This window comes from Girardinichthys multiradiatus, chromosome 6 (assembly GCF_021462225.1).
Source record: "Girardinichthys multiradiatus isolate DD_20200921_A chromosome 6, DD_fGirMul_XY1, whole genome shotgun sequence".
Lineage (NCBI taxonomy): Eukaryota > Metazoa > Chordata > Actinopteri > Cyprinodontiformes > Goodeidae > Girardinichthys > Girardinichthys multiradiatus.
The window spans coordinates 22,510,618-22,538,493 of record NC_061799.1 but is presented as its reverse complement, the minus strand read 5'-3'; the positions used below and the strand labels follow the sequence as shown (position 1 = coordinate 22,538,493).

Below are 27,876 nucleotides of genomic sequence, written 5' to 3'. Positions count from 1 at the left end.
TTTTTTGAGGGCGTGTATAAAAGGTTTGGATTCCTATCGTAGCTGCAAGCATGAGACCCTGTAGGGGCAGAGCTGATGTTTCAATGGACCTGGCATGGGGGATGTTCTGTTACTCTGCTCACCTGGTACTCAATCAGAATGAATGTGGAAGAGCGAGGACTTGAAGCACCCTCTTTCCTTTACTGTTTTCTTTTAATCAGTCTGACAGAGAGGTACCCTCAATCCTTGTGGTTTTTAGTATAACAAAGGCCACCAGTGGGCTCTAGATGGACAAACTGATCAGTTTATTATTTTACCTAGTGCCCACATAGCCCATTCTAAAATGGCCAAACTCTAACACTCAGTAGTTTATTCTAACCTCCCCAACAACCCCGCACCAATCCAAACATTTGTGAAGTGCATTGAGACAATATGTGTTGTGCATTGGCGCAATATAAATAAAACTGTAGTGAAAAAAATTGAATAGAGATGGTTAAAAAAAGTGGAAATAATTTTACACAAGGTTTTGTAAGAATTCTATAAAATCTCATGAACAACCACCAGTAATCGACTGCTTAAAGGTCAAACATTTTTGTCACACCTCCGATCGCCTTGTACAAAAATGCATTACATACCATTAACCTACTGCCAGTCTATGGTCCTTGGTGTAAATGCCTATAGCAATTTATTTAGCATTAGATTTCATCTTCAGACTCTTTAAATCACAGAGAAGTGGAAGTCAAAAGAATGCATTGTGTCTGTAATGCAAACAAACGATGCATCTCTCAGACAAGAGCAAAGATTCATCTGCAGAAACATGATACTGGCTCTTGTCAATTTAGAAGACATTCAGACATGCTTTTAAGAACCACTTCCTGCCATTACAGCCCACAACGTAATAATGCAGACATTTCATTGATTATCTTTGCTAAAGGCTATGATGTAACACAAACGCTGTCTTCAGTCCTGCCAGTAAAACGACCCCTCACAGCCCCAGCTCTTTTTCTTGCTTATTGCTGCTTATAGTTACACAAGGACTAGTGCCGTGCTATTGTTCTCCTGTAGCCTAAACAACTGTCCATTGAGTATTGATTGTTCCCTTTTTTTGTCAATTAAAGGACATCACTTTGTGCTTTGTATCGACGGAGCAGTCTAAATGGACCAACAACATTGCATTCCGCTGACCCAGATTGACCTGTGAGTGAATACGAAGCCTTACTGCAAATGGATCTTCCTTGTACTCTTGCCAGAGAAGAGTTTTAAGCTGTTTGGAGTTAAATACATCAGCGCCCGGAACCGCCTCCGACCCCCACCGATTCTTCTGGGAGGGCGTATTAAACGCTGTCCATGAAACAATCCCACACGACTACTCTGGGATACTGACTGGTCTTCCGTCCACTGTTTTGGATTCCGAGATAATGTCTCTTTCTACGAGTCTACTCGTAGGTTTCTTGCGCGCCTATTCTATGAGAAAGGAGTGAGGCATATGACTGGGTTTACAACTTGCTGACACACTGAAAGCCAAATACTTCAATTAAATGTTAATGATCGGCTGGTTGGAATATTTCTGTTTTTCTGAATGTGCTAATTACACCCGGTTGTTGGGAATTTATGATGCAAACTTAGGAGCTTTAAACTGGTTTGTTTTTTCATGCTTTGTTTTTCCTCTGGACATGCGGTGACTCATTGATTGCTCTATTTCAGTGTTTGGATCCGGGAATCCTTACACCTTTAAAGCTTGACAGTTTTTTCGGTTTCGATCTCAGATATGTTTTCCAGCAGATGCGGAGCACTGATAGTGTTCAGTGTTTGCATCCTCACTCGCTCACTTTCTTCCTCCATCCGAAGATGTGGACTGGACATCTGCAGGGACGACAAGATCTGCTGCAAAAACACCACGTCCGCCCCCTGTTGCAACCCCCATGAGAACAGGATTTACTCCAACATCGCCATGGTCACCCGCAAACTTTCCGGGGTGCTCATCATGCTGCTCCTCTTCGCTCTGGGCTACTTTATCCAGAGGATGCTGTGTTCCAGGTCCAGGCAGGACAGCCTGCCGCAAAACCGACAGCCGCCGGTCACCACATCACAAGAGATGCTCATGGAGAGCTGTTCGCGGGACACCTTGGCTGATCCACCTTTAGCTTATGCTCCAGCTGCAAAACTGCCCACATATGAGGAATGCAGGGATCTCCCGACTTATGAAGAGACAATGACGGGTGGGAGCCGAGGACGAGCGGGGCCCTCCAAGATGAATGACGAGAACACTTTTTGATCAGAATTCAACTTTAAGACGTCAGTACTATCTTATCACTTAAGCAACAATTTATTCGAGTAAATTCACCATATGGCATTGTTGGACCAATGCTAAGAATTTATAAACTTTTTACTGATCAGATTAAAATAAATTGACCAGTTAGCCTATATGCTTGCCAAGTGCATATTTTCCCTTCACGTTTTTTGGAAAAATTCTAGAAGGGTACAAATAACACAGTTGTTGCTCTTTAAGTTTCAATAATGCAATCTATGAGATAGCATTATTGAACAAAGACTCTGATACCGGCCCAAACCTGAAACAATAGTGATTAAAGCAATGTACCGGCTGCCCCGTGTTTGCATCTTAACTCTGAGGATTACATATCACTTACATGTACGCTGATAAAAACAAGCTGTTGGAATTTACACAGCAAAACTGGTTATACATTTTATTTAGGTAGATTTTAATCAGTATTTCTGAGCACACATTATGTAAGGTTAACAGCTAGAAAACATTTAAATAAATTAATATTCAAGCAGATTTTTTAATCCTCTACTAAATTAGTTAAATTTAAAATGTGCCCATCTATAAAAAGAAATAAAAAAATAAGAGTGGTTTCACATTACAGTAAATAGTAATAGCCTTTGCAATTATTCAGATTTACAAACATTTAAAAAGTTTGATATAGCATTAGCACTTTCATCAGCTTTATACAAACTACCATTCTTCCTCCAAAACAGAAACCTTCTCAACCACAAATCTGACAGTTTTAATTAAGTTGGTCTATTTATTCATAATATGACCAATACACATATAAGCATTACCATTCTCTGCTGGACACAACGAGTGACAATAATATTACTTGGGTTGTTTTAACCAGTTTTGTCTTATTGAGATCACAGATCTCGTTTTGGCCAAGATAGCAGCAGCATAGTTCAATAAAATCTCACAACAGAGTAGCAAAATACATAAAGGCCCTTAATTCATGGACTAAATGTTTTGCAGATGCGGTTCAGGTTGAAGATTGTTCCAGATATCAAGTTTCCAAATCCCATATTTTGGACTCCAGTTCATACCCTGTTTTTAAAACAGTCCACTAAACGATGATTGTAAAGTTCATATTCATATTTCAAATGTGATGTTACACAGCAAGGGTAAGCCTACTATAATGATAGGTTTCCATTAGTGTGGAGCTGACAGTGATATCAGTTCACTTAACATTTCCGCTGAAGACCAAACAGAGAAAATCTGTAAACAAAAAGTAGTTAATGCTGTTAGAATGAAACCACTGTGAAATATGACTAAAAACGTATTATGCTTATTTAAAAAGTAACATCTATTTTTACAGTGATATACCCATTGAACTGATTGCTGAGTTTCCTGTTGGCGCAAATAAGTAAAACATGACACATATGCTCCAAATGAAACTTATTGTTTGCCAGTGTGTCGCATGTTGTGCACTGTATTCTTGATATTGTCTTTGACAGCTCCAGGCTCAGAAGGTAGTTTGACTATTTGGACCACTCGCCGAAAAGCCTCCTCGACTCCAAACCCAGTCGAAGCGGAGCAAGGCTGGACTAACCAGTCCCGACCCACGCACATTTTCCTGATGTTGAACCTGTCCTTCATCTCCGTGACGGTCATCGCGCCGCTAACGTCCTGCTTGTTGGCGAGGAGAATGACCGGGCAGCCCCGCAGGTGGTCGCTCCGCAGCGTCTTCTCCAGCTCACTGCGCGCCTCCTCCATGCGCCCCACGTCGGAGGCGTCCACCAAAAATACGACGGCTCCTGCATTTGGGTAATAGTCGTGCCAGTGTTCACGCATCTTCCCCTGACCGCCGACGTCCCACATGGTCACGGCAATATTCTTCCTGTTCTTTCTGGCGTTTATCATCTCCACGTTAAAACCGATGGTTGGGACGGTCGACACGCTGACGTTGTGTTTCAGTTTGTAGAGGAGAGTGGATTTCCCAGCATTGTCCAGACCGAGGAGAAGGACTTGAACTTGAGGTTGTTTAGACATGAGGTGGCCCATGGCGGTGTGGATTCACGCAGTCGCTTTAATCGCGTGAGGGGCAGCCGCATCGCCGGCCTGGTGTACTGTTTGCACAGTGCGTTGCCCGGAGTTTAATAGATAAGCCATTATCTCCACGCTAACATTAACTGTATACTGATAAAGCCCGGAGACAAGGGCAAAGTTTCGACCTATCCCTCATTCAAAGTGGCACGATCATTCTTGACAATCCTTTTTCCAAATGTAATCAGTTATCTTACATACTGCTGCAGTTATGACAATAAAAATATTTACGCAGGACATTTTTTTATGGGAACTTTAGCAGGTTGATTTCAGGTAGGTGATTAGGTAGGCTATTTGTTTAACAGGTAATGACAGGTGTTGAATAAAAGGCACCCTGGGTGAGAACCTCATTCTTCTTTCAAAGCCCCTTTGTGGTCATACAATCAGAATAAAACTTGAACGTCACAAATCAAAATTGTGTTTTGAATAGCATGCGATCATTTCAGGTTTGAGTGGCATGACTATAGTAGTTTTCATATATGTTTATATCTCATTTGTGTGTGTGTGTGTGCGTGTGTGTGTGCGTGTGTGTGTGTGTGTGTGAAATAATCCACTTCAGATCTGATCAGGTTATGTATTTTAAACCCCAGATGTTATACAAGGAGTCCAAACGCCTTTAAAAAGAGTAAAACAGCCCTTTAATTTAGCACCAAATGGAAATCAACATATCAGATGCCAACTTCAATTGTAATCTACAATTGCCGATTGGAGCCACTGTTGCTGTGCAGACATATTAAACAGTCTTTTGGGGAGACTGTTTAATATTAACATGTGAACATGGTGGACTACATAATGACGGTGGGAATAAACAAAAAAATCCACTCTAAACAGTTTTAATAGCATATCCATTCAATTAAGAAATTTTCTATGTAGACGATATGCGACCATCACAAAACAAGAATACAAATATTTACGCCTGTCTCTGCTAAAGTAATAAATCAAGTTGCAAAGGCAGTTAAAACGTATGAAATCATGAATTGTAGTGCAAACAACAGGAGGCGTTCAAATACTGGATGTAAACATCGGTGTAGGGCACACATCTTTCTGCAAGAAGTAAAAAAAAACAACAAATTACACAATTTAAAAAAATACGTGGTCTGACTTTAATAAAAGTGGGTCAATACCGATTCTTAAGTTATTACATTCGAACTTAAATATCAAAACATAATGAATAAACTCAGTTTTAACGTTCAATGCTCTAGCAATGAAGATCAACAGATAAAAAAGAGAGAAAAATAAATAAAGCTTAAGTCAGACTTCGGAAAGTTTTACTGAGATACATTTCTACCAAAGTGTATCCAACGCTTTAACTGACTTGATTCAGACTTGTTTTTCATAATATATTTTCCTCTAATTGTTGCGTATAATCCATCCTTAATCTAATGGATCACTGCCCAACTAATAAACAGCACATGGCAGTACACAAGCGTATGACTCATACAAGGCCATCTTCTTCAAACCCCGATATTATAGACGATAAGCACACAGTTATAATTAAATAACTGCAGTAATCAGTGTTAAAGCCTGCTGCCCAGACCCTTTATGATCGCTCCAGCTGAACACACTGCGGTGCAGTTGCACATGAGCTTTAGGGAACATGAATCAAAGGCAACTGCATGTATTCAGTCAGCTCGATTGATTCTTCAGGTAAAATCCTCTGCTTCCCGCATGAAGTCTTCTTTTCCCATCAAGATCTGGTCCATTTTTCCCTCGGTTTCACCCACACACCGCCAGTTGGGTTATCCATCACGTACACCAGTCCCTCTGTGTCACGGCGACACAGTGGCCAGGAGTGGGGTGAGGGTTTCTCTGCGGTCCGGGCTGAAGGGTGAATACAGGTTGCCGGAGACGGAACCTTTCTCTGAATGCGGACCACGGAGGGTGGAGTAGAGCATGGATCCTCCTTCAGGCTTACGTCCTCTGGAGAAGAACGCTGAAAAATAACGCGGGCTTCAACGGAGGATTTGGACCCGTGTTGTCCCATGCTGGATAAAAACTCGTGCAAGAAATGGATTTCTTGACAGCACCTAAAATGAAGTAAACCGGGCCGTTTCCTCTGTAGTCAGTACCCTCCTCTTATTTCACTTATATATGCCAAGTATATACAACAGATTATAGTGTTCCGGTAAGACTGAAGTGTGATGCATTTGTTTATAGGGTTATAAGACACCAATGTGGGTTGGTGTGGGGGGACATTGCGATCAGATCAGCTCATGTTCAAGCTATATTAAGTTTGTTCTGCTGCTGCACACCATCTCCGACCTTGAATCAGTGGGGCCACCAAGGGGCATATTGTCCACCCCTATAAATTACTAGAAAGTTTGTTATGAGAACATCAGTGAACAGAAAAGATTATAAGGAACACAGAACGCAACGAACAACTCAGGGATAAAGTTGTGGAAATGTTAAAGGTACGTTTAGGCTGTAGAATATATCCAAAACTTTGAACATTTCCAAAAAACAAAACAAAACTGTATAGCTCATCAATAAACTCATTAAGATGTGGCTAAAGAGAATCTATCGGAGGCTGCAAAATACCTAAGACTGGAGCAGAGGTTCATCTTCCAGCAGGACGACGACCCTAAACACACAGCAAAGCTACAATGGAAAGGTTTAGATCAGGGCTCTGCAAACTGTGGCTCCTGGGCCACAGTGGCTCGTTATAACTTTGGCCAAAAATGATTGGGACCTTAGACAATTTTAAAACATAAAGTTAAAAATGGCTCATAATATTGCAAAGCTAACCCCTGTAAAAACATATTAATGTGTTATGTGTTACCTGCCCCTGTTAAAGTCAAGACCTAAATGCAATTCAAATGGCAAGACTTGAGTATAAAAATGGGAAGAATTTTCATGTGCTAACATAAGAAAAATCAGCTTATTTTTGGTATATACATACTTGTAATATAAACTTGTAACATAAACTAACATTTATTAGACTATTAACATATGCAACAAAGCCTTATTAATAATAACAGTGTTTTAGAAATCCTGTTAACACTTTTGTATTTGATGCGTCACACCAAGGTTATTAGAGTTGCCCTCCATCTAATATATAAAACGTTTTGGAGACACTCTTGCCTTGTCTCCTTTCAGTGTGCTGCAGCAGGGTGAGCTTCCTTGCAGGCATGACATAGAGAAGGAGCTATTCCTGGCCTGACTGAAGCATACCAGGTGCTGTCCTACAAGATGACACGTTTCTCAACTTTAGACTCATGTAGGAGCCACAGTAAACGGACAGATTTACAACGTGTTTATTTAGACCCTGCAATGAGAAGACAGATGACTCAATTTCCCAAACAGGTGACGAAAAGCAAAATGGCAGAGCTTTATCTGACAATTGCCTATATTTCCCTATTTGCTGAGCTGTAAAAATAAAACTTAAAACAAAGTAAATAATATTGATATTTAGAGTTGTTTACATTATTTGTCAGGCTTCTGGTATTATACAATTCCAAAAAATGCATATTTTACAGAACATGGTTTTAATACTCAGGATTCCATCTTCTCAGAGGAAAATGTTTTTATTGTAAACTTCTGCTGAGGTACAGAGGGACAGAGATTAAACATACGGTATGCTGATCTGGTGTGATCTGCCGGAGACATCCAAAAACTCAATAAATAAGGCATCAGGTAAACTGGTAAATAGTAATATTAAAAAAAAAAGTTCTCATTGTTGCGCTCAGCTGATAACGTAGTCATAGTACACAGTGGTAATAGTTGAACTGAAAACAGTAGTAAATCAAGCGTGGATTACTGGAACTTTCTCTAGACATGTGGCTCTTCCCTGTGAAGTCAGCTGTATAACCACCAGTATTCCCTTCTGAGGCAAAGAGTTCATAGTGAGTCATCTTCTCATTTGTTTTAGCAAGTCTTGTGGGCTCATCTGCTCAAAACCAGCGTCTGATAAACCTCTTAAGTACAGTACTTTGTTCATTAACATGGAGAAGCAAAAGCACATGCCTTGATGCAGATTGGGGAAAAAACACTTTAACTTGCATTTAACTTAGCATTTTGTCCATAATTTCTCTTTGAGTACCACCCACCTTCTGCAGACTTGAAAGATGGCTTTAAAAAAAAAGAGTTAAAACAATATTAATACTTTAAAAAAAAGTTATTTTCGTGAAATAAGGTTTCAGTAGGGGTCATTCCTCAAGGTAAAGAGAGAGAAAAGAAAATCTACGTAAACCTTTACAACAGCTCCATCAAAGTGTGTCCACAGAAAAACCCATTTACAAGGATGATTTCAGCTCCATTCTTAATGCAATTAAGTGGTCACTTCCAGGAAAACCAACCTTAGTGACATCCTGTCACATCTATGCAGTATGTGTGTGGCTTGATGTCTCATTTTGTAAGATTACTGTCTCAGTTTCTTTTCCAGTTTTACCTGACCATCTGAGAATGAAAGCACAATTCTCTATAAATGGTCTACAAGTGTTATTAAATGGTCAAAAATTTATTAGTCAAATTAATCAAAAATAGGCCAGACTGCCCTGCATTTGGAGCTCCTTGAAGCACTCAGCCAAGGTGAGTGTATCTTCTTCAGCACAAACAGAGCATCTGCATGTTGTAGCATGAGATGGTATTACCAGGTCATTGCCAAAAAAGTTAGCAGCACTTGCAATGATTCCATAGCTTCTCAAAGCTGCAGGACTAGTGACACAAGATTTTTGGACATGTATAGAAAATTCTTGGCAGTCTGATTTAACTGGAGATTAGAACGTGTCTTTTCCACTCAGATGCATAGGAAAGCGATGCCAGAGCATTACTTATTTGCGTGTCTTTGTATGCATTTAAAACACAAGAATGACACACAACAGCATACCTGTTGTAAAGGTTTGGTAAAAGTTTCCATTACATAATAGGATGAAAGACTATTATTAAACTAACGAATTAGAAATTCAGTTTTCTTCTTAAAAATACAATGAATTAGCAATTTCAGTTCACAAATCTTAATAAAGACGCCTCAGTTTCATCATTTATCTTTTTTTGAATCTACTTTTGGGAAGACAGCTTACTAATGTAGAAACGTGTTTCTTAAAGAGTTCAATGAACGAAGAAGGAACTGCAAAGTCAAACTAGCGTGGTCTGAAGCCCTATTAGATGTGTCGGCAGGTTATTTATAGAATCCATGCAGTTCAGAATGCATGCTGAATGCATACTAAGGGTGATACTTTCTACACAGCAACCATTCAAGTATGCAAGGGGTTTGTTTTGTATACTTAAAGGTTAGATCTATGTAAAGCACTGCTTCAAGTTAATTAAACATATTGGATCCACTGCAGCCTTGTTGTATTTGATAAATGATGTCTGATACATACAACAATTCAGAGCAGCATCGTATTGCCACAAGCTGGATGGTGGTTTTGCAGTTGCATTTTTAGCACCTTCCCGTAATAACAGATTTTCCTCAATGTGTGCCATGAAAAGCTTCCAATGGAGCTGCACTGTCCATTTGCAAGTTAAAGTAAACAGAAGTAAAGCAGTCACAGTCTGGTATGTGCTGGTTAAGAGAAAATTCCCTGTGTCTGTAGTAGTTCTGTATTTATTTTTTAAGGAATTGATCATTCATACCTAGGTTAGTTATAGTAAGTTTAAATGTCCTTTTCATAATCAGTTGACATAAAACAGCTTTGATTTTACATGCGAGGAAACCTGTGCCACAGGTACACTCCTCCGCTTTCCTGTTTCTTCCAATGATCTTCCTGCTGCATCCAGATGAGGGGGAAAGCATCGTTCTGATCACAGTGTGAGCTCTAAACCCCTCCCCTACTGACCGACCTTGCTACTTCTCCCAGCTCCACTTTTAAACTTCACCACCATGACCGTGATGTTGTCGGGGCAGCCGCGGTAGAACGACTGGAGGACAATGCTCTTGGCACCGAAGTGAGGCTCGTCCAGCCGCTCACGGACAAAGCGTACTGCCTCCTCATTACTGAAGGCGTCCCAGAGACCGTCAGATGCTAGGATCATGAACTCTGGCTGCAGTTTGTCCAGGTCAAAGGTCATAATATCTGGGTCGGGAATGACGACATTGAGGTTCTTGAGAGGGTAGTCCCCCAGGGAGCGAGACATAGCCAGGATTCCTTGAACTCTCCAGGATCCATTAAAACTGATGAAGCCTCCTGCAAGTAAACATTTATACAAGGTTATGCAAAGAATCTCTAAATGTGTTGTTATCAGAAATCTATTGAAAGGATGGTGAAATTATGATTATGACCATGAAAAAGCTTGTAGATTGTAGCTGTTTAAAAATGCATAAAAAAAATAATTTAAAAAAAGATTATGAGACAAACCAGAGGAAAAAATATCACCAAAAAGCTTTGGTGCTATGGTACCAGTGTAGAAAAGTAATGAGGTAAACTGACAGCTAAAATTGCGTTAAATTGGGAGAAGGTTCTTTAAGAAACATAAGTCATTTCGCACATGAACTGGCCATCATAGAGATCCTAATTTAGCTAAGATATATTAGGAAAACTGTAAAAACTCAAATGCTAGCAAATAAAATGTCATCTTATTACAAAATCAAAATGACAACAATGCAGAGTTCACTGAGATATAAGGGTGTGTAGTGTTTTTCTTGATGCAGGATATTTTAACAGAATACTATTTTGGATTTCCCCTACAGATGGCAGCAAAGAACCCTAAAATGAGAGGGAAGGGTGGTGCAGTTGAATATTCTGGATGCATTGCAGTACTGTCTGAGCATATACCTGCCCTCTTGATCCTCTTGCGCTCCTTAAGTTGATATGGCTTGTGGTCATGTGACAGTGCAACCGCATTACCATCTTTGTCACACAACACCCCGCGAGAGTCTCCAACGTTGGCCACAGTAAGCTCTCTGTCTGACAGCAGCGCCATCAGGCATGTTGTACCTAGATAGGACATTTAAAGGAAACAACAGAAACCAGAGTTTGTGGAAATCACATCATCTGTTCTTAACAGTTTAAATTTGATCAGATTTACTTATTCTCATCTACCAAGTGACAATAGAAGCTCAAGATTTTGTTTTAATTACACTGAGGGTACAATATTGAAACGATTAGTGTTGCTAACAGTAAATGTTCATGTAAATTTAGCTTTAGCTAATATGCTTGCGTTTTCATTAAAGTTAATTAAAGTCTTCAGTTGACCTCTTGTTTTTTTCCTGAGTGAAATAAAGTGCCTTGCAAAAGTATTCATACTCCTTAAATTTTTTGACATTTTTCCCATTACAACCACAAACTTCAGTGTATTCACAACAATTCAACTGTAAAGTAAAATGAAAAGGATGCAAATCAAAATCTTAAAAGTATATTTGTATTCATTTTTCAGAACTTTCCCTGTATGGTGTGTTTAGGTGATGACGTAGAATGGTGGTTTTCCTAGAAAAACAGCGTTTTGCATGTAAGCCAAAAAGATCCTACCAGTCAGCCATGTCTTGGTAGATTTGCAGTTGTTACATTCTCTTCCCATTTTCAGATAACAATCGGAACAGCGCTCTGCGTGACGTTCAAAGCTTAGGATATAATTTTATTTCCTGAGCCTGCCTTAAATGTCTCCACACATTTATCCCTGACCTTACTGGTATGTGCCTTGGCATTTATGATGCTTTTTGTTCACTAGCGTTCTCTAGCAAACCTCTGAGGCTTTCCCACAACATCTATATTCATACTGAGAGTAAATTCTACACTTACGGACTCCTGAAGGCAGTCGGTTGCAATGGATTTTATTTAAGGGTATTAGAGTAAAGGTTTTTTTTCTATTTTATCATGCAAAAGGACCCAAACCCCCACCCACCCCCACCCCAACTGCTTCTGACCTGCTTCATCATGGTTGGCGGAGAGCTTGTCCAGCATCTCCCGATCCACAGCCAGGATGCGCTGCTCGAGAATGCTGGCGTAAGAGACAGCACTCTCCCTCTTCTCCCTCTCAAAGGCCTGCAGCTGCTGCCTCAGAGACTCAGGCAGGTGGGCCTTCGCATAGTCAGCTGCAGCCTGGGGTAGACAGGAAGCCGGAGAAACACAAACAGACCCACAGTGCTGATTAGACATCAATAAAATAAAGAGAGTGGAAGCACAGATCTGAGTACTTTGCATGGATGCTGTCAGTAAGCTCAGAAATGCCATGAATGTGTTGGAAATATACATAAAGATGAGTTAGGTTTGCTTAAATCTGACTCTATTTTGCTAGATTTTATTATAACTGCCAGCAGGAAAGATACACTTTCAACTGCTTGTATTACTATTGTGCTTTTCTTCGAAGGCAACCAATTCTAGCAACCAAATTACATTCATCACGGTTCATAAGTGGGCACTGTGTTAAACCTAAGCTTTTATCAACAAGCCACAGTAGTGTCAGGAATTATGTAAGTTTTTCTTCTGAATTATCCACTGAACACTAACACAGCTGATCTGACATGTTTCTCTAGGATACTGTATAAACTGCTGCAAAATGCCATGTCTTATCAATTTGATAAGAGAGGAAGACCCAACAGAAGTAATTACATTTAACCCTCACTTCAGAAATGCCTTTTTAAGTGCACAGAGCTAGCAGCGTTCTGAGCTGAATTACCGAACAGCCTTCTCATCATCCATCCCCTCCCTTCACAAACATCTATTTACCAATAAAGCTTCTCTTGGCAGTGACTTGGCTGTGCACAACACAGCACACATTCACATTGTCGCAGCAAAGTTTCAGTGTTCGGTTAACAATCACCACATCCGATGTAATTACTTAGTCAAACACAAAACTAAAACAGCATACTTTCCTCAATGCAATTTGTTTATTGATGAGTACAGATCACATTTCTGCGCAAAAACTTTAATTCTACACAAGCACTGTTTATCATGTAGAATGTGAAATTGCAAATCCGCTGCAGCAAAGATGTGTGAACTGGAGGAAAGGTATTTGACAGAGATTATGAAACTGTCGATAAAACAAAATCCTACTTAACATGGAAGAAAAATCATCCCATTTTTACGACCCTCCTCTTGCTGGAAGAGCACGTGGGCATTATTTAATTGGATTGAGTGGTACTCTTTGAGACTGGATGAGGAAAAAGAGCTTTAAGTGCAGTTTTTCACTTGCAGCAAACAGCGAAAAACGGCAGGATTAATGCAGCTGCAAATCTCTTTAATAGCCAAAAGATTTTACTGCCGGTGTATTTAATCAGTGAATGTAAAATATGGAAGCCACGGTATTAAAAGTGGACTGATGGATAGCCCAGGTTTCTTGCTGACCTCACTGTTATAATAAAAAGTCTTCGCCCATCCCTCAGCGTACAGCTATAAATTAGGATTTGATAGAGCAAAGTTGTAAATGGGTGAGTCTGTTTCCACAGCAATAGTCTCTTTAAATTAAGCTCTGAAAGCAGCAGCAGCTTGCGCTGACTTTCATTTTCAGGGGCCTAACCCATGATTCAATAAACAAAACAGGGGGAAAAAAAAACCACACATGTCTAAGAAATGTTCTGCATATTTCCAGAACTGGGACACAACGCATTGTACAATTTGTCCATATATGGCTGAGCAGCAGCATTGCTTCATTTATTATCTTCTTTGTGCATTCACAACTGGGAATCCAACACAGAATTATGTCTCCATGTTAAAGAACAGATAAATGGGAAAATATGTGGAAATAAGATGAACAAACAACTAACACATATGGGGATAGACAAACAAAAATACATATTAAAAAACAGAAGGTAACAAAACATAAATAGCAGCAGAGACAGTAAAATTTTCAATGGGGGGCGAAATCAGACTGACAAGAACAAATATTGGTTTATGGGACAAAAATAAATAAGTCCACATGAGTAAACACCAACTGTTACCACAATATATAGGACTGGTGCTTCTAATCTGACATTTAAATTTCTTGTAAACCAAACAAAAGACTGTGACAGTGCTATATGTTTAATATTTTTTTAAAAGGAAGATCTTACATAATGATTAAAAGAGCATGCTCCATAAATATACCTAACCTCTTCCTGAAGATGCGCAACACATCGAAAGCGACCAGATCTGGATAACTTTTAGCTTGAAAGGCTAGTCCAGGGGTGTCCTTTGGCTCAAAATAATAAAGAAGCAACTAATGTTTTTAAATAAATATACAATAGAAAATGCAGGTTTTGGCAGTTTTTCAGGTTTTACTGAATAACTGCATTGAAGTTTCACAACAGAATGACACTAAAAGTACCAGTAAGATTTTTTATATAAATTTTTCTTGTCATTAGGTTGGAAACTAGATGTTTTTTACATTGTGTTGCACAAACATAAACATCACATAGACGAAAATGTACCCATCCTCTTATAGCAAAAGCAGTATGTTTGTCTTTATTTTAAAACTTAAAAATAGAAAGAAAAAAAAAGGTGATTCTTTAAGAATGACAACAAATTTCCTATAGCTGATACTCATCAAAAGTTGTCTTTTTTCAAAAGATCTTGTAACATTTGCAGCTCTAAACGAGTTTAATTTAGCTGGACTAAGGGCAAAAATGGCTCTTTGTGTTGTTTATGTTGCAGACCCTGGTGCTAGTTGGAAATAAAAAAAAAACGACCTTTTTTTAAGTGGTCAATGCATCATATCTACGCAGTAACAAGTTTAACTAACCACGACACTCTTCAGTGTGGAAGTTGTTTCTGAAGGAAGAAGACACAAAAAGAGCTATTTTCAGTATCAGTTATTTGTTTCTAAAATAAAGACAAAAGAAGCATAGAAGGTTTAAGAGGGGAACACTTACAGAAGACTATTGTTTAGAGTTTGTAATACTAACATAAGATGCTAAAGACAGTTTAACAAATAAGCTAGCAATCATTTTGTCTTTTTTAGAGTCTCCTAATATAAATAATTATTAATCACAGCAGACAGTCAAAAAAATATATATATATATTAAATGCTGATAATTAGAACTCCTATAAAGAATAATCTGAAATCTCTATCAGGCTTTTAAAAACCAGAGGATCAGAAATCAGCAAAAAAAAAAAACCAGCTGAAGCAAACCGCTACTGTCTCTAAAATATGCTCACTGACTTTTCCCCACCACTTGTTATGTCACAAATCTTAATATACCAATCTGTTTTCATCTTCTATAGACACAGGAAAGAAAATATTTTTCTTGTATGCCACCAGCAGGACAAGCAATTCTGACCCAGCACCCAGTTTGGTAGCATGAATGATCACTACTGGTCAACCAAACACTGTACAAGCCTAGCTGTTTATTATTTCGCTATAACTACAGTCAAACAGTGAACAGTGAGGAAAGTATGTCTACATCGGGTTTTGGGATATGTGTTTGACTGAAAGTCAAATGAAATTGTTTTTGTAGCCAGCCAGTGCTACCTGATTTAATTCGATTTATCTTATTTATATAGTGTCAACTCACGATAAATATTGTCTCGAGGCACGAGGGGTTCAAAGATTGCATCAGCCAGCATTAGAAACAGAAGCCAACTCTCTTAATTGTTTCAGCAGCATAAAAACATATTTATTAAAGACCTTAAAGCCAATTAATTTCAAATCTTTGTATATACGTCTGAAACCATCCGGGGGTCTATTACTTCAAAAACATAAGCTTTTTAGCAACAAACTAGAAAGAACATGTTTAGGCTGACTTCTCATCGTTCAAAGAAGTCTCAAACTACAACCTCTCAGTGACAGATGGTGCCTGCAACAAGAAGTCTTCAGGCACAGCATGACAAAACAATGACCCTTGACAGTAGAGGGAGTGAATGAGGGACACAAAGCACGCACTCACATGCACACACACACACACACACACACACACACACACACACAAAGCTCATTGTTGTTAACATCAAGTCAGCTCCCTGAGCACCAGAGGGATTGTGAGGGTGTTAATACAAAAAAATAACAAATAAAAAAAATACAAACACAGAATAAAAAAGGGAATAAATGTTTTGTTTGAAAAGATAATTAAAAACCAAGTCAGCTTGTTCTAGTCAAAAAAGGGGAAGTTTGTTAGAATAAAGGGCTTTAATTCAGAATTGTCTCTCTTATACGCATAAAACTGTTAAATGTAAAATATCATGATCACATAAGATGGAGTTGCTTTCCTCAGCAAAAAATATGATGTCGCATCTGTCTCATTTGTTCCAGATCAGTTTTAAGCTGGAAACAGATACAGTAACTGGACTAACCGCATTTAAACCCAATGCAGCAGCTGTAATACAATGGGCCTGTGACATACAGTACCTCCCCGCCGTGACCGTCGAATATCCCGAATATAGACGGGTGGCTCTTGTTGGTGATGTCGGTGAGCACCTCGAAGCGGTCCTCCATGTGATCCCTCCTGCCCTGTATGGAGTACACGGCTACGTTGTTATTCTTGAAGTCCCATGTCTTGGAGAACTCCGCATCCAGAATGCTGAGGCCTCCAAGGCGGTCGTTCTGCATCATCTCCGCCACTTTCCCCTTCACCATCTTCACGGCATCCCGGCTGGACTTGACGATGGTTTTCACCTCGTCGGTGTGAAAGAAGTAGCTCCACAGCGCCAGACTGATGCACAGAAGGAACAACGTCTCCGGCCTGAGGAGAAAATAGCGCATGATCCGACCCAGAAGAGACAGGAGCGTCATTGTGTCTCCTATCATCACACGCAACCGAACTGCAGTCTGACTACCCCCTCCTCTTTTGGCACAGTTCACTCCATCCGCTTCGCGGAGCTGTGAAGAGATCGACTTACTACCACGACGATGGGCAAAAGTGGAATTTACGCTTTAAAAACGCGTCTGCGTTGGCTGGCTTCTCCTGCGCCTCCGAGCGCACTGATTGTTTGGAAGCCAGACACCGGGTGGAGAACCAGCAGGCCACTCTGTCGGTGACTCTGGCCGATGTCTTGGTTCTATCCTCGGCCCCCTGAACAGCTGCAAGAGGGCTGAGTCGATCTCCCACATCCCATCGCTGAAAGCCTGAGTTTTGGGGTTAAATCCACACCGGAGAGCGACATTAGAACCTGTGACTTGGAGGTGTCCTCCTTTTCCGCGCTTGACCCCTTTTCTTAAGCGTTCATTCAGTCTCCACATCAATATGATTTTTTGTCACACACACACACACGCCTCCATTCTTGAGCGTTGCCACACAAACGTGAGAGGGGGCAAGACCGGAAGTTGATTGTTTGTCTTAATAAAGCAAAAAAAGCGACAGGGAACCCCTGGGGTCTGTGCAAAGCTTTGAGAGATGAGCTTTTATTCTGAAAGTTTAAAGAGGAAGTGCTTGCTAAAATAGGTGAAGTGACCTTAAGTCCATATAGTCGGTGCTGACAAGCCTGCGCAGCTGCGAGCTCAAGCGAAACACTGGACAAATGGCAGATACTGCGGAGTTTATACTGTAACGTCAGCAGGCTAGAACTCAGAACCAACCAAAAATCATCGACAAATTTTCCCCTAGAATATATGGCATTCATCAGCTGTTAATTACAACATTTTTTATGATTAACTAAGCATTTTTTTAATGAGAAAGAACTGTTGTGATGGTTATACCGGGGGAAAAAAGCAAGCCATGTTCTCGAAAAGAGGATTTAAAATAAAAAAATTAAATAAATAATATATGCACGAGGGCTAATTATCGTAAATTAACAACTAGGGGTCCAGTAACACCATGCGCACTTATTTACAGTAGGTAGATAAGTCACTGCAGTGAAATAAAATTAATAGGGTCATTCACTTTTTTAACAAGAACATAACTTGCACCAAGAACTGCAAGGCATGAATATCACACAAAGCTTTTATTTCATATGTTCCTCAGTGCCAACAGCCTATCTTTAACTCATTACAGGGTGCCTAACATGCTAATGATTCAGCCATTATTTAGAGAAGCGAATTTGATGTGGCATGGCCAGATTTAGGACGATTTGAGTCCCAGGGCTTAAGTCACTTTTGGTACTCTACCCCTACATTTTTTTTATGCATGCAAATTAACATAAAATTTAAGAAAATTATTAGGACTGATACCAAAAATGCTAATAAAAATACTGCCACCCCAAGTAAAACTTTGCTAGAATGTCTGCTTTTTGGAATGAAAGACATGATGACATTGGGGATCTAAATGTCTTATAATATTTGGCAATTGCTTTCAACACTGATTGCCTGATGACCATATCTCCCATTCTGATGAATAACTGTTGTTGATCCAGTGTTTCTGAGGAATCTGAAATCCCACAATGACAGTTTTCATGCATGGACTTTCCCTTAACTTCCAGGCTCTAAAATTCCTGCAGATTACTGAAAAGGTTAAACTCGGAGTAAGCAAAGCTCTTTCAATTTATCTTTGAGGAACATTGTTTCTAAACACCTGAGAGATTTTCCCATGTATATGTGCAAAACCAGGGGCACACCTAATCATGACTGCAATCAGATGTTGACATTTCCTTTTTAAAGTTGAATCATTTTTCTCACTGAAATATCTAAACAACTCCTGTCTCACTTTCATGGTAACTTCAGAGGAGCTGCAGAGATTCGAAGCTCAGGTTTCAGAATTTGTCTCCAGTGTAATTATTAATGATGGACTCTACTAAACTGGCTTTTATGAAAGAGCGGCTAAAAGCGATTGTTGAAAGAAAGAGATATGTCTCGTTGGTGGCAGCATCATGCTGTTGTTCTTTACTTAAACAAGTGCAGAGAAGCTGATCAGAATTAATGAGATGTATTGATCTAAATAGAGGGCAATCCTGAAAGAAAAGCTTTTAGTAGCTGCAAAAGACTTCAGATTGAGGCAGAGGTTCACCTTCCAGCAGGACAACAACCCTACAGCCAGAGCAAAAATGGAATACATTAGATCAAAGCCCATTCTTGTGTTAGAATAGCCCAGTCAAAGTCCACACTTAAATACAAGTGAGAATTAGTGGCAAGACTTGATATCCATTCAGCCTGACTAAGCTTGAGGACAAATAATACCAGGAGATAAATCTTGAGCTTGAAAAGTTGTTTTAGATGTGCACAGAAGCTGAACAGCCCATCAATGGAAAGAGCAAACCTCAAAAGGCGTTTGAAAGAATTGTCTGTGAAGTTAATGTCTCACGTTCTGACACGCTAAGATCACTTCATCGGTGCTAAATTTCCATTATGCTTCTTGGGTTTTCCGGGCTGATCTTTAGGCGTGCTTGATCAAGGAAGAAAATCGTTGGCTGAGTGTTGCCTTACCACCTGTTTCAAGACATTGATCCTCATCCCATGGGGGGGAATGGTGATCCACTCATCTGCTCTGAGGTACTGCCAGACGGTATGATCACTACCATTTGCAGATACTTTGTTATGAGATGCTTTTCACTTCAGACTGTGTTTGAGCTTGTATGTCTAAACAAAATGCATAATGCTCGCAGAACCTTTTGTTAATTGTATATTTTCCTATTTTCATTAAAGCAAGTATGCTTGTAGATAACTCTTAAATGGTTTATATACTCTTGGGGTACTGTATTCATATCCCACTTGCAAAGAAGAAAGTCCTTCTTTGTACACAACCTGCTTTGTTACTTATCCATAGAGAGTCATATAATCTGCACAGTCCAGCCCACCTACCTCCTGATAACCCTGTGTGTTTTGTTCTTTCATTGGCTTAGAGGTGCTGAAGTTGGGCTATATGAGAAATAAAAGGGGGTATGTAAACACCACCAGTCCCTGCTTGGTTGGAATGGAGTGAAGAATCATAGTCTACATCATCAGGTAAAATATACTTTGCTTCTGGATGTTTTTTTTTCTTTGCTATATGCTATAGACTTTATTTCCAGAAAAATCTTGAAATCAAGAGGGTTATTCAGATTCTTAACTGAAAGAGCATTGTGATAAGAACATACTTAAAAGCTAGAAATCTTTAACACATTATGCATAACATTTCCCTTTATTTACACTTTTCAGTTGTTTGGTAACTGAGTAAAATCTTTCCTTGATGGTCTGTTTCTCGTGAAATTTAAATCTATCAATGGTATTTCATGCAAAGGTACATTTTCCAGGCCAATTACACTGATGCACCCACATACTATCATGGAAGATGGGTAATGAAACCTTCACCAACAAATACCTCCACCTTTCTCCTTTTTTAAACCTTATGTCCACTTTTCATCAAAAGCAAGCTGGCCCCCAGAGTTCTGTTATGACAGTCCACATATCCAACATTTTTATTTTAAACTGAGATTACTTCTGCACAGAGAGTTTCAGAGTTTCTGCTCGATATATGACTTCCTCCTTCAGTTTCAGGCTACATTTTTACAAGCAGCAGCAAACTGTGTTGACATTAAAGTGTAGCTGCAGCCAAGAAGGAGAACTGAGATTAAAATGGTTTCATGGTTTCTTATGTGTGGGTTCAATGCTTGTGATCTTTAAGTTTAACAGTGGTTTTTGGCTTTTGTAATTTTACCAAACCTCCTTAATCTTTTCAAGTTATTAAGCTCTGTAGGTGCGGAAAGACACTTGAAATATTTGCGGTTTTGCGTTAGAACAACAAAAATGTTGTGCTTTGCAGAAGTATACATATTTCCTGAGTACAGGGGACTCAGAAAACATGTAGAAAAAACATGCTAACACTCTGAAAACAACATGGCAGTGGCAGCATCATGTTGTGGGGATGTGTTTTTTAAGTGGGAAAAAGGGAAACTCGTCAGTGTTGATTGAAAGATGGATGGAGACAAATACAGTGAAATCCTGGTTGAAAATTTGTTAGAGGCTGCAAAGACTTGAGAATGGGCCATAAGTCTGATCTAAACTTTATAGTTAAGATCAAATAAATTTTTTGTGTTACAATGGTCCAGTTAGTTACAAAAAAGGAAAACCCTCTATCCTTTTTCCTTTACGTTGCAGTTTTGCACTATTTTGTGTGTGAATAGTACACAATCATGCTGAAGTACTCTGAAGTTTTTAGCTGGGCTGTAAATCTTTACAATAAATGACTAGTAATGCACCTTCTTACTTCCATCTGATCATTTAGTATGCCATCCGCTGATCTCATCCTGGTGACCACTGTCTTTATGGCCTTCATTATTACTCTGACTTCTGGTGCCAGGATCACACGCTGGCCAAAACCTCAGAACACCAACAAGCCTTCTCAAACTGGGACCAATGGTTTAGGTGGGGGAGGAAGGTTTGGACAGATTCCTACGAAAGCCCCCTCTTTTTCCAACAGCCTACACACAGAAGAGCCAACTGAGGTGATGACAAATGCATACTCCCTGCCTGCAACAGATAGCAGCACCTTCAACACTGACACTAACCCAACTGAGTACCACACTGATGCATTTGTTCGCCCTGGAAACACCCAAGGAAATTTTACTTTTGACTACAATGAATGCTTCCTTAACGTTTGTGAGTGCTGCCCACCAGAAAAAGGTCCCAAAGGACCGAATGGCGAGAAAGGGCCACCAGGGGAAAGGGGCCCTCCAGGTAAGATTGGACATTTATTTTAAGAAAGTCCATTTCCAAAGGCCATAAATCATTCTTCTTAATGTTTATTAGGGATGCCAGGGGAAAAGGGAGAAAGTGGACCACGGGGTCTTTCAGGACCAGCTGGGTTACCTGGACTCAGTGGATTAAATGGCGACAAAGGTACAAAAAGAATAAACAAAAATAAACTTATTGAAGGTCTCTTAATTTATCTGTGCTGTTTGCTTGTCATAAAATCCTGATTTGTGCAGGTTCTCTTTTTAAAATTTGTTCTTGTTTTTTTGTTTTTTTTTTACCAAAACTGCCACAGGTGAAAAAGGTGATCAAGGGCCAATGGGTCACCCAGGTTCCCCTGGAATCCCAGGGAAACTTGGAGAGAAAGGTGTGTAACTTCTTTCAAGAACTGGAATTGGATAACTTTTCAAAATAAGTTCACATTGACGTTTTTCTCAGTAAATATATTTATAATTGAGTTGTTGACATGGTATTGACTCCATGTCAGTAAAGACCCAAGAAACAAATTGGTCCGTAATTAATGTGTAGAAAAGAAGAATTTAATATGCTTACTTTAATAAGTGCTTAGAAAACCCTTTGTTGACAATGAGAACGTCAAGATGTTTCCTTCCTTGTTTTTTCCTCCTTGTTGTGTGTTGCTCAGCTGTAATTCTGACCCATCCAAACAAACTGTCTTCAGATCTTAAAGTTTATGGGGGCCTCTCCTATTCTCACTAGTTTTCTGTTATCTCCATTGATTTTTTAAAATTGGATCAGTCAGGTGATTGACTGGACTATTTATTTTCTTTCTGTGAAATGAGCTTAGAGTTTCCTTGGCTGTGTGATTGTATCACAGTCTTGCTGAAAAATACCCTTTTGTTTCATCTTGAGATTCTTACTGGGAATGTCTCACTAAAGTTCTCCATTCATTGTTCCTCTAATTACATTAAGTCTGCCATTTCTCCTCCAAACATCGTGTCTGCAATGACATCCAACCAGTTCATTTCTGGTCTTATCGGACCAGACTACATCCTTCCAGTATTTAATCAGAATAACCAAATGTTCTGTATATTCTGTTTATATTCTGAGTATAAAGGCCATGAGGGTTGAGTGTATCACTTATTAATTACATAGAAATCTCTACCTGTCAGGTCTTTCTGAAACTTTCTGAGTGGTCCTTGGCTGTTGGAAAACTCTACAGATTATTTTTGACCCCTCTGATGAAAGTCTTAAGAGGAGCCCCTGGTCATGATCGGTTTATTATGAAATTATGTTCTTCTGGTCTTCAGGATTATTACTTTAACTTATTTGCTCGTTGGAACATTTTTAAGTTTAGAAATATGTCTGTAACCAATGCCTTCAGTAAATTTTGCAACAATAAGATTGCAAAGGTATTGAGCAAGCTATTGCCTTTCTGGTTATCGACAGGCTTTTTGTACCTTGGTAATGAAAAACCTTTCTATAGGTCATTAATTAGGACTACATCAGGTGAGGATTTGTACTAAAGTGCCGCACGATTGGTTTCTTAATACTGACACATGTCAACCAAATCCTTTCCTGTTACAATTTTGCTATTGGTCTCAAAATCATTTGGCTGAATGTCAGTCAGTCAGTCATTTTCTACCGCTTATTCCATAGTGGGTCACGGTAGAGCTGGTGCCTATCTCCAGCAGTCTATGGGTGAGAGGCAGGGTACACCCTGGACAGGTCGCCAGTCCATCACAGGGCAACACACAAACAACCATGCACACACCCATTCATACACCTAAGGGCAATTTAGAGTTACCAATTAACCTAACATTTATGTCTTTGGACTGTTGGAGGAAGCCAGAGTACCCGGTGAGAACCCACACATGTATGGGGAGAACATGCAAACTCCATGCAGAAAGACCCCAGGCCAGGAATTGAACCCAGGACCTTCTTGCTGCAAGGCAACAGTGCTACCAACTGCGCCACCGTGCAGCCCCATTTGGCGGAATGATATTTCTAAATTTCTTGTCAAGTATGAATCATGTAGACCCAAAAGGCCATCAGAGATAGGCTTACTCAGTGTTGCGAGGACCAGAACTAAACAAGGCAAGGCAGCATTTAGTTTCTATGACCCCCAGCTCTGGAACAAACCCTCTGAAAACCTGAGATCTGCAGAAACTATCATCAAAAATATTATTGTTTAGTTTAGCTTTTGATCAAAGAATCTCATTAATGAACTGTTTGCCAGATCACTGGTGAGTGACTGAAATGTAAGACTGAAGATTCAGTTGGCATTATGACATTTGTTTTTATTTATTTTTTGTGTGTGTTTAAAACATTGAGCTCTGTTTTTAAGCAAAGTTTTAAGATTTGTGTTATTTTAATGTATTTCCTTTGGATAAGCTCTTTGAATTAGCTTGTGTATAAATGGTGCAATGTAAATAGCCTTACCTTTCTTATCATCTTCAATGTTTATTACCTGCTTCATTACAGTTTATTACACTAAATTTAAAGACTGAATGTTTTAAATAATTTGTATCTATGGATAACTTGGGTTGTTGTCAACATGGGATTAATGTCATGTCAAAAGCACCATTAGAAATATATTTACTGAGAAAAAAATTGATGCGTTCACTACATATTTTTCCCACAGTGTTCAAAATTAAAATGGACAACCATGCCTGTAAACAGTTAAGCTGCATCTTATGATTGTAGGCATATTATAATTCCCTAATTTTTCACATAAACTCTTTACATACTGTAGGTGATTTGGGCCCCAAAGGAGAGAAAGGTGAAAATGGGATCAATGGGCTGAAAGGAGACCCAGGAGAAAAAGGAGAGTCTGGCCACAATGGGACTAAGGGCACCATTGGTCCAATGGGTCCCCCAGGGACAGCTGGGACAAAAGGTCAGAAAGGTGAACAGGGACGTTTGGGAGAATGTTTACTTAGTGAGAGAGGACAGAAAGGTGATCTTGGTGATCCTGGGCCTCCTGGTCCACAAGGTGAGATGGGCCCTCAAGGAGCAGATGGGACTGATGGTTCCAAAGGAGAAATGGGGCCACCAGGAGAGAAGGGAGACACTGGCACAAGAGGGCCCCCAGGTGCAAGGGGAGTGGCAGGAATAAAGGGGGAGAGGGGAGCAAAAGGTGTACGTGGCCCTCGGGGCCCAAAAGGCGATCCAGGTGAGAGTTTGAACCCGGCTCGCTCTGCTTTTAGTGTGGGTTTGTTCCCAAGCCGGTCATTTCCTCCACCTGGACTGCCTGTGAAGTTTGATAAGGTCTTTTACAATGAGGAGGGGCACTGGGACTCAGCACTCCACAAGTTTAATGTCACACACTCAGGGGTCTACTTACTCACTTATCACATCACTGTGCGCAACCGGCCTCTGCGAGTTGCCCTGGTGGTTAATGGGGTGCGGAAGGTGAGGACGCGAGATTCCCTTTACGGCCAGGACATCGACCAGGCTTCTAACCTTGTGCTTATGCAGCTCAGCGAGGGCGACCAAGTGTGGCTGGAGACCCTGAGAGACTGGAACGGGGTTTACTCCAGCAGTGAGGATGATAGCACCTTCTCTGGCTTCCTGATTTACCCAGACTCAAATACAAAAGCAACCGCTATTGAAAACATTTGAATGCAACGTTTTGTTATTGAATGCTAATTTTTTGTTAGCTCTTTTTCCAACTACTGTGCTTGTAGATGTTGAACTCTCAGCGTATTGCATTTTTCTCTAACATGCTGCTGCTTGGAATTCATTTTTTAGAGTTTGCTGATAGAACCAAGTCCTTTACATGCTTAACTGTACTAGGTCATGATTTGTTTTTGCAAAACTGCATTAAAATTACACAGCTTAAAAAAACAACTTACGTATGGATTTTTATTTATTAAGATTGCCAGTATTTAATTCATAAAGGATTTGGGATTTCAGTAAGAAAATCTCATCGTTTCTTGGGACCAATAAATTGAAATAAACTTGTTTACCACTAGAGGGCATAATATGCTCAAATTTAGTAGAAGAATTGCTGGAGACGATAATGTGTGCTTATATTACAAAATGGGTTAAACAAGTTGTAAACGGAGACTAGAAACACAATATCGCTATCTTGATTATCAGATCGCAGTCTAGCTACTAAAAACAATGGAAATTATTTTAGAAAATTAGATCACTGATTGCCTACAAACAAGAGAAGGTCAATACCCCTGTCCTAAAAAACAGACTATTAACAAAACTCGATGGAACACACCGAAATGTTTTGTTGTTGTTTTTTTCCTGGATTCTCAAAGACCTGTTCTGACTCATACTAGTTCAGTCCAATTACCTTTGCGTAATTCAATTGGAAACCTAAATATTTATAATAAGCTGCCTCATATTGCTCCTAATAACTAGCCATGTTTAAAAACACTGATTAGGATTCACAGAATCAAAAAAAGCACATTTCCAGTTGATTCTCTTTTTAGGAAGAACAGCTTTCTGCAGCTCCATTAAGTGCATTTAAAAAATGAATTGATTAATATATATATATTCCACATTATGACAAGTCATTTGCAACAGATTATATATGAAGACACATTATCCTTTGTGTGTATGTGTGTGTGTGTGTGTGTGTGTGTGTGTGTGTGTGTGTGTTATATATATTTAATCTTGTAAATATTGACAGTGTTTTTCCTTATTTCAGAGGCTTTTCCACAGTGGGGATCTAAAATGAAACAAGGCATAGAAGCACTTGCCTGCACATTCACTCAAGATTATAGGTTCCTAAAAGAGATCTATAAATCTATTACTACAAAGGGATAAAAAATAAGACAGAGATGCCTGTAGATTACAGTAGAATAATAGAAACTGTACCATTTTGGTCCTATTTTTATTCAGTAGTCTGGATTTTCTTTCCTTTCTTTAGATGTATCGTCAAATTCCACTAACTGATGAATGAAAAACAAAATAAGAGTGTAGATGTCTTTACTGGGCCATGAGAGCCAGTGAGAGCCTCACAAGTAAAATGAATAGACATAGACAATGCAACAGAACCTATTATTTTATGGGATATTTTGAAATTATAATCTCTTTTGCAAAATATTGTTCTTAAATAATATAGCAAATTTAATTTATAATTTTATTTTTTGATTCACCAACAATCTGCAAACTGAATATATGAAACTTTCCTAGATTTTACTAATTCAGTATTGTTGACAGCAGGGCTACACTTGTGTACCCCTTGTAAAAATGTATACAAGACCTAAACAAAAGGTTTATTTTCTTCACATTTCCTCTGTTTTACAGAAGGAGTCTTATCATTAAGGATGCAACGCTAACCAAGACTGTGGACCGCATCACATGAATACATAATTACCACAAAATGACTATAAAATGACAGATTAGAAAGGAGGAATTGCTATTTAATAATATGTGTATATGAACATCAAAATGAGCTACATATGCTCATTATGTCTTTAATAAATGTGTATATAAGACCCTACACCATTGGATCGACAGGAATAAAGATTGGTAAATAGAAATCAGTCAATGATCTTTATGGAAATTCATTTAGCACAGTTAAAGAAATTTTCTACCAGTTTGCTATCAAATGGTAGCTAAATTAGTTAATGTTGATACAAAGATTTATCCAACGTACAAAGACAGAACTTTCACAAAAACTATTTCTTCTTTATTGCTAAGATGTTTTATGAGGAGCATTCTAATTTAATTAAGAGTTCTCTATAATTAGGAGAACAGCATTTGTAGATATTTATAGAAAAAGACAGAAACAACAATGATACCTGTTAAGGAGGAAGGCCCATGACATCTCCATCCGCTGCTAAAGCGTTTGTCAAATTTCCATCTTATTCTTGCTGCTGCTTGTGGTGATGGCAGAATATTTGTGTCAGTTTCTTGAAATGTTATTTTGCTTGTTTGTTTATGCACACACACACACACACGCACACACACACACAAACACACACACACACACACACACACACGGGAATTAATGTGTGCAAGTGTCTAAGTGTGTTTGTACATTTATGTATTTTCGACTACTCGATGTGAAAATATAAATAACTACCTTGGCGGTGTGTGCAGTGTAATCTGTTCCCAGCAGGCTGGATTCCCAATGTGAGAAAGACAGTATATTGTTCCTGCAGCACCATAGATAACAACTCATTAGCATACTGAATCATTTGGCTGCAAGAGCCACTCTGCCACCCATCTGCACAGAGCTGATAAACGTACACACA

At 39.3% G+C, this 27,876-nt stretch overlaps 4 protein-coding genes across 6 annotated transcripts; 2 read left to right on the top strand and 2 right to left on the bottom strand.

Annotated features, from left to right (window-relative positions):
- Positions 1–1,008: 1,008 nt before the first annotated feature.
- On the top strand, positions 1,009–3,843 carry LOC124869926 (uncharacterized membrane protein C3orf80 homolog). Its single transcript, XM_047368173.1, has 2 exons — positions 1,009–2,274; positions 3,724–3,843. Exon 1 carries the CDS (start codon positions 1,748–1,750, stop codon positions 2,252–2,254), a length of 507 nt encoding a protein of 168 aa, XP_047224129.1. The 5' UTR covers positions 1,009–1,747; the 3' UTR covers positions 2,255–2,274; positions 3,724–3,843.
- LOC124869925 (ADP-ribosylation factor-like protein 14) lies at positions 2,670–7,409 on the bottom strand. The gene has a single exon (XM_047368172.1). It carries the CDS (start codon positions 4,268–4,270, stop codon positions 3,665–3,667), a length of 606 nt encoding a protein of 201 aa, XP_047224128.1. The 5' UTR covers positions 4,271–7,409; the 3' UTR covers positions 2,670–3,664.
- A 141-nt stretch (positions 7,410–7,550) lies between these two features.
- LOC124869924 (protein phosphatase 1L) lies at positions 7,551–27,567 on the bottom strand. 2 transcript variants are annotated; one of them, XM_047368171.1, is made up of 4 exons: positions 27,421–27,567; positions 12,114–12,288; positions 11,026–11,187; positions 7,551–10,437 (listed from the first exon to the last, which is right to left on the bottom strand). In XM_047368171.1, exons 2-4 carry the CDS (start codon positions 12,148–12,150, stop codon positions 10,082–10,084), a joined length of 555 nt encoding a protein of 184 aa, XP_047224127.1. In that variant the 5' UTR covers positions 12,151–12,288; positions 27,421–27,567; the 3' UTR covers positions 7,551–10,081. The 2 variants fall into 2 exon arrangements, with proteins under 2 accessions (XP_047224127.1, XP_047224126.1); XM_047368170.1 differs by lacking the exon at positions 27,421–27,567 and adding an exon at positions 16,508–17,338.
- On the top strand, positions 17,772–25,520 carry otol1a (otolin 1a). Of its 2 annotated transcripts, none has more exons than XM_047368169.1 (6): positions 17,772–19,519; positions 19,870–19,972; positions 21,231–21,682; positions 21,755–21,844; positions 21,993–22,064; positions 24,411–25,520. In XM_047368169.1, the coding sequence occupies exons 3-6, from the start codon at positions 21,232–21,234 to the stop codon at positions 25,277–25,279; spliced, it is 1,482 nt and encodes a 493-aa protein (XP_047224125.1). In that variant the 5' UTR covers positions 17,772–19,519; positions 19,870–19,972; position 21,231; the 3' UTR covers positions 25,280–25,520. The 2 variants fall into 2 exon arrangements, with proteins under 2 accessions (XP_047224125.1, XP_047224123.1); XM_047368167.1 differs by having other exon boundaries at positions 17,772–19,532.
- Positions 27,568–27,876: the final 309 nt, after the last annotated feature.

Bases quoted from the DNA above. Each gene is read 5' to 3' on its own strand.
- LOC124869926 (XM_047368173.1), top strand. From the start codon at position 1,748: ATGTTTTCCAGCAGATGCGGAGCACTGATAGTGTTCAGTGTTTGCATC.
- LOC124869925 (XM_047368172.1), bottom strand. From the start codon at position 4,270: ATGGGCCACCTCATGTCTAAACAACCTCAAGTTCAAGTCCTTCTCCTC.
- LOC124869924 (XM_047368170.1), bottom strand. From the start codon at position 16,906: ATGATAGGAGACACAATGACGCTCCTGTCTCTTCTGGGTCGGATCATG. The intron at 11,188-12,113 runs GTCAGAAGCAGT...TGTCCTATCTAG, and splicing joins CGCCAACCATGATGAAGCAG to GTACAACATGCCTGATGGCG. The intron at 10,438-11,025 runs GTATATGCTCAG...GTTTACTTGCAG, and splicing joins CAAGAGGATCAAGAGGGCAG to GAGGCTTCATCAGTTTTAAT.
- otol1a (XM_047368169.1), top strand. From the start codon at position 21,232: ATGCCATCCGCTGATCTCATCCTGGTGACCACTGTCTTTATGGCCTTC. The intron at 21,683-21,754 runs GTAAGATTGGAC...AATGTTTATTAG, and splicing joins AGGGGAAAGGGGCCCTCCAG to GGATGCCAGGGGAAAAGGGA. The intron at 21,845-21,992 runs GTACAAAAAGAA...AAACTGCCACAG, and splicing joins TGGATTAAATGGCGACAAAG to GTGAAAAAGGTGATCAAGGG.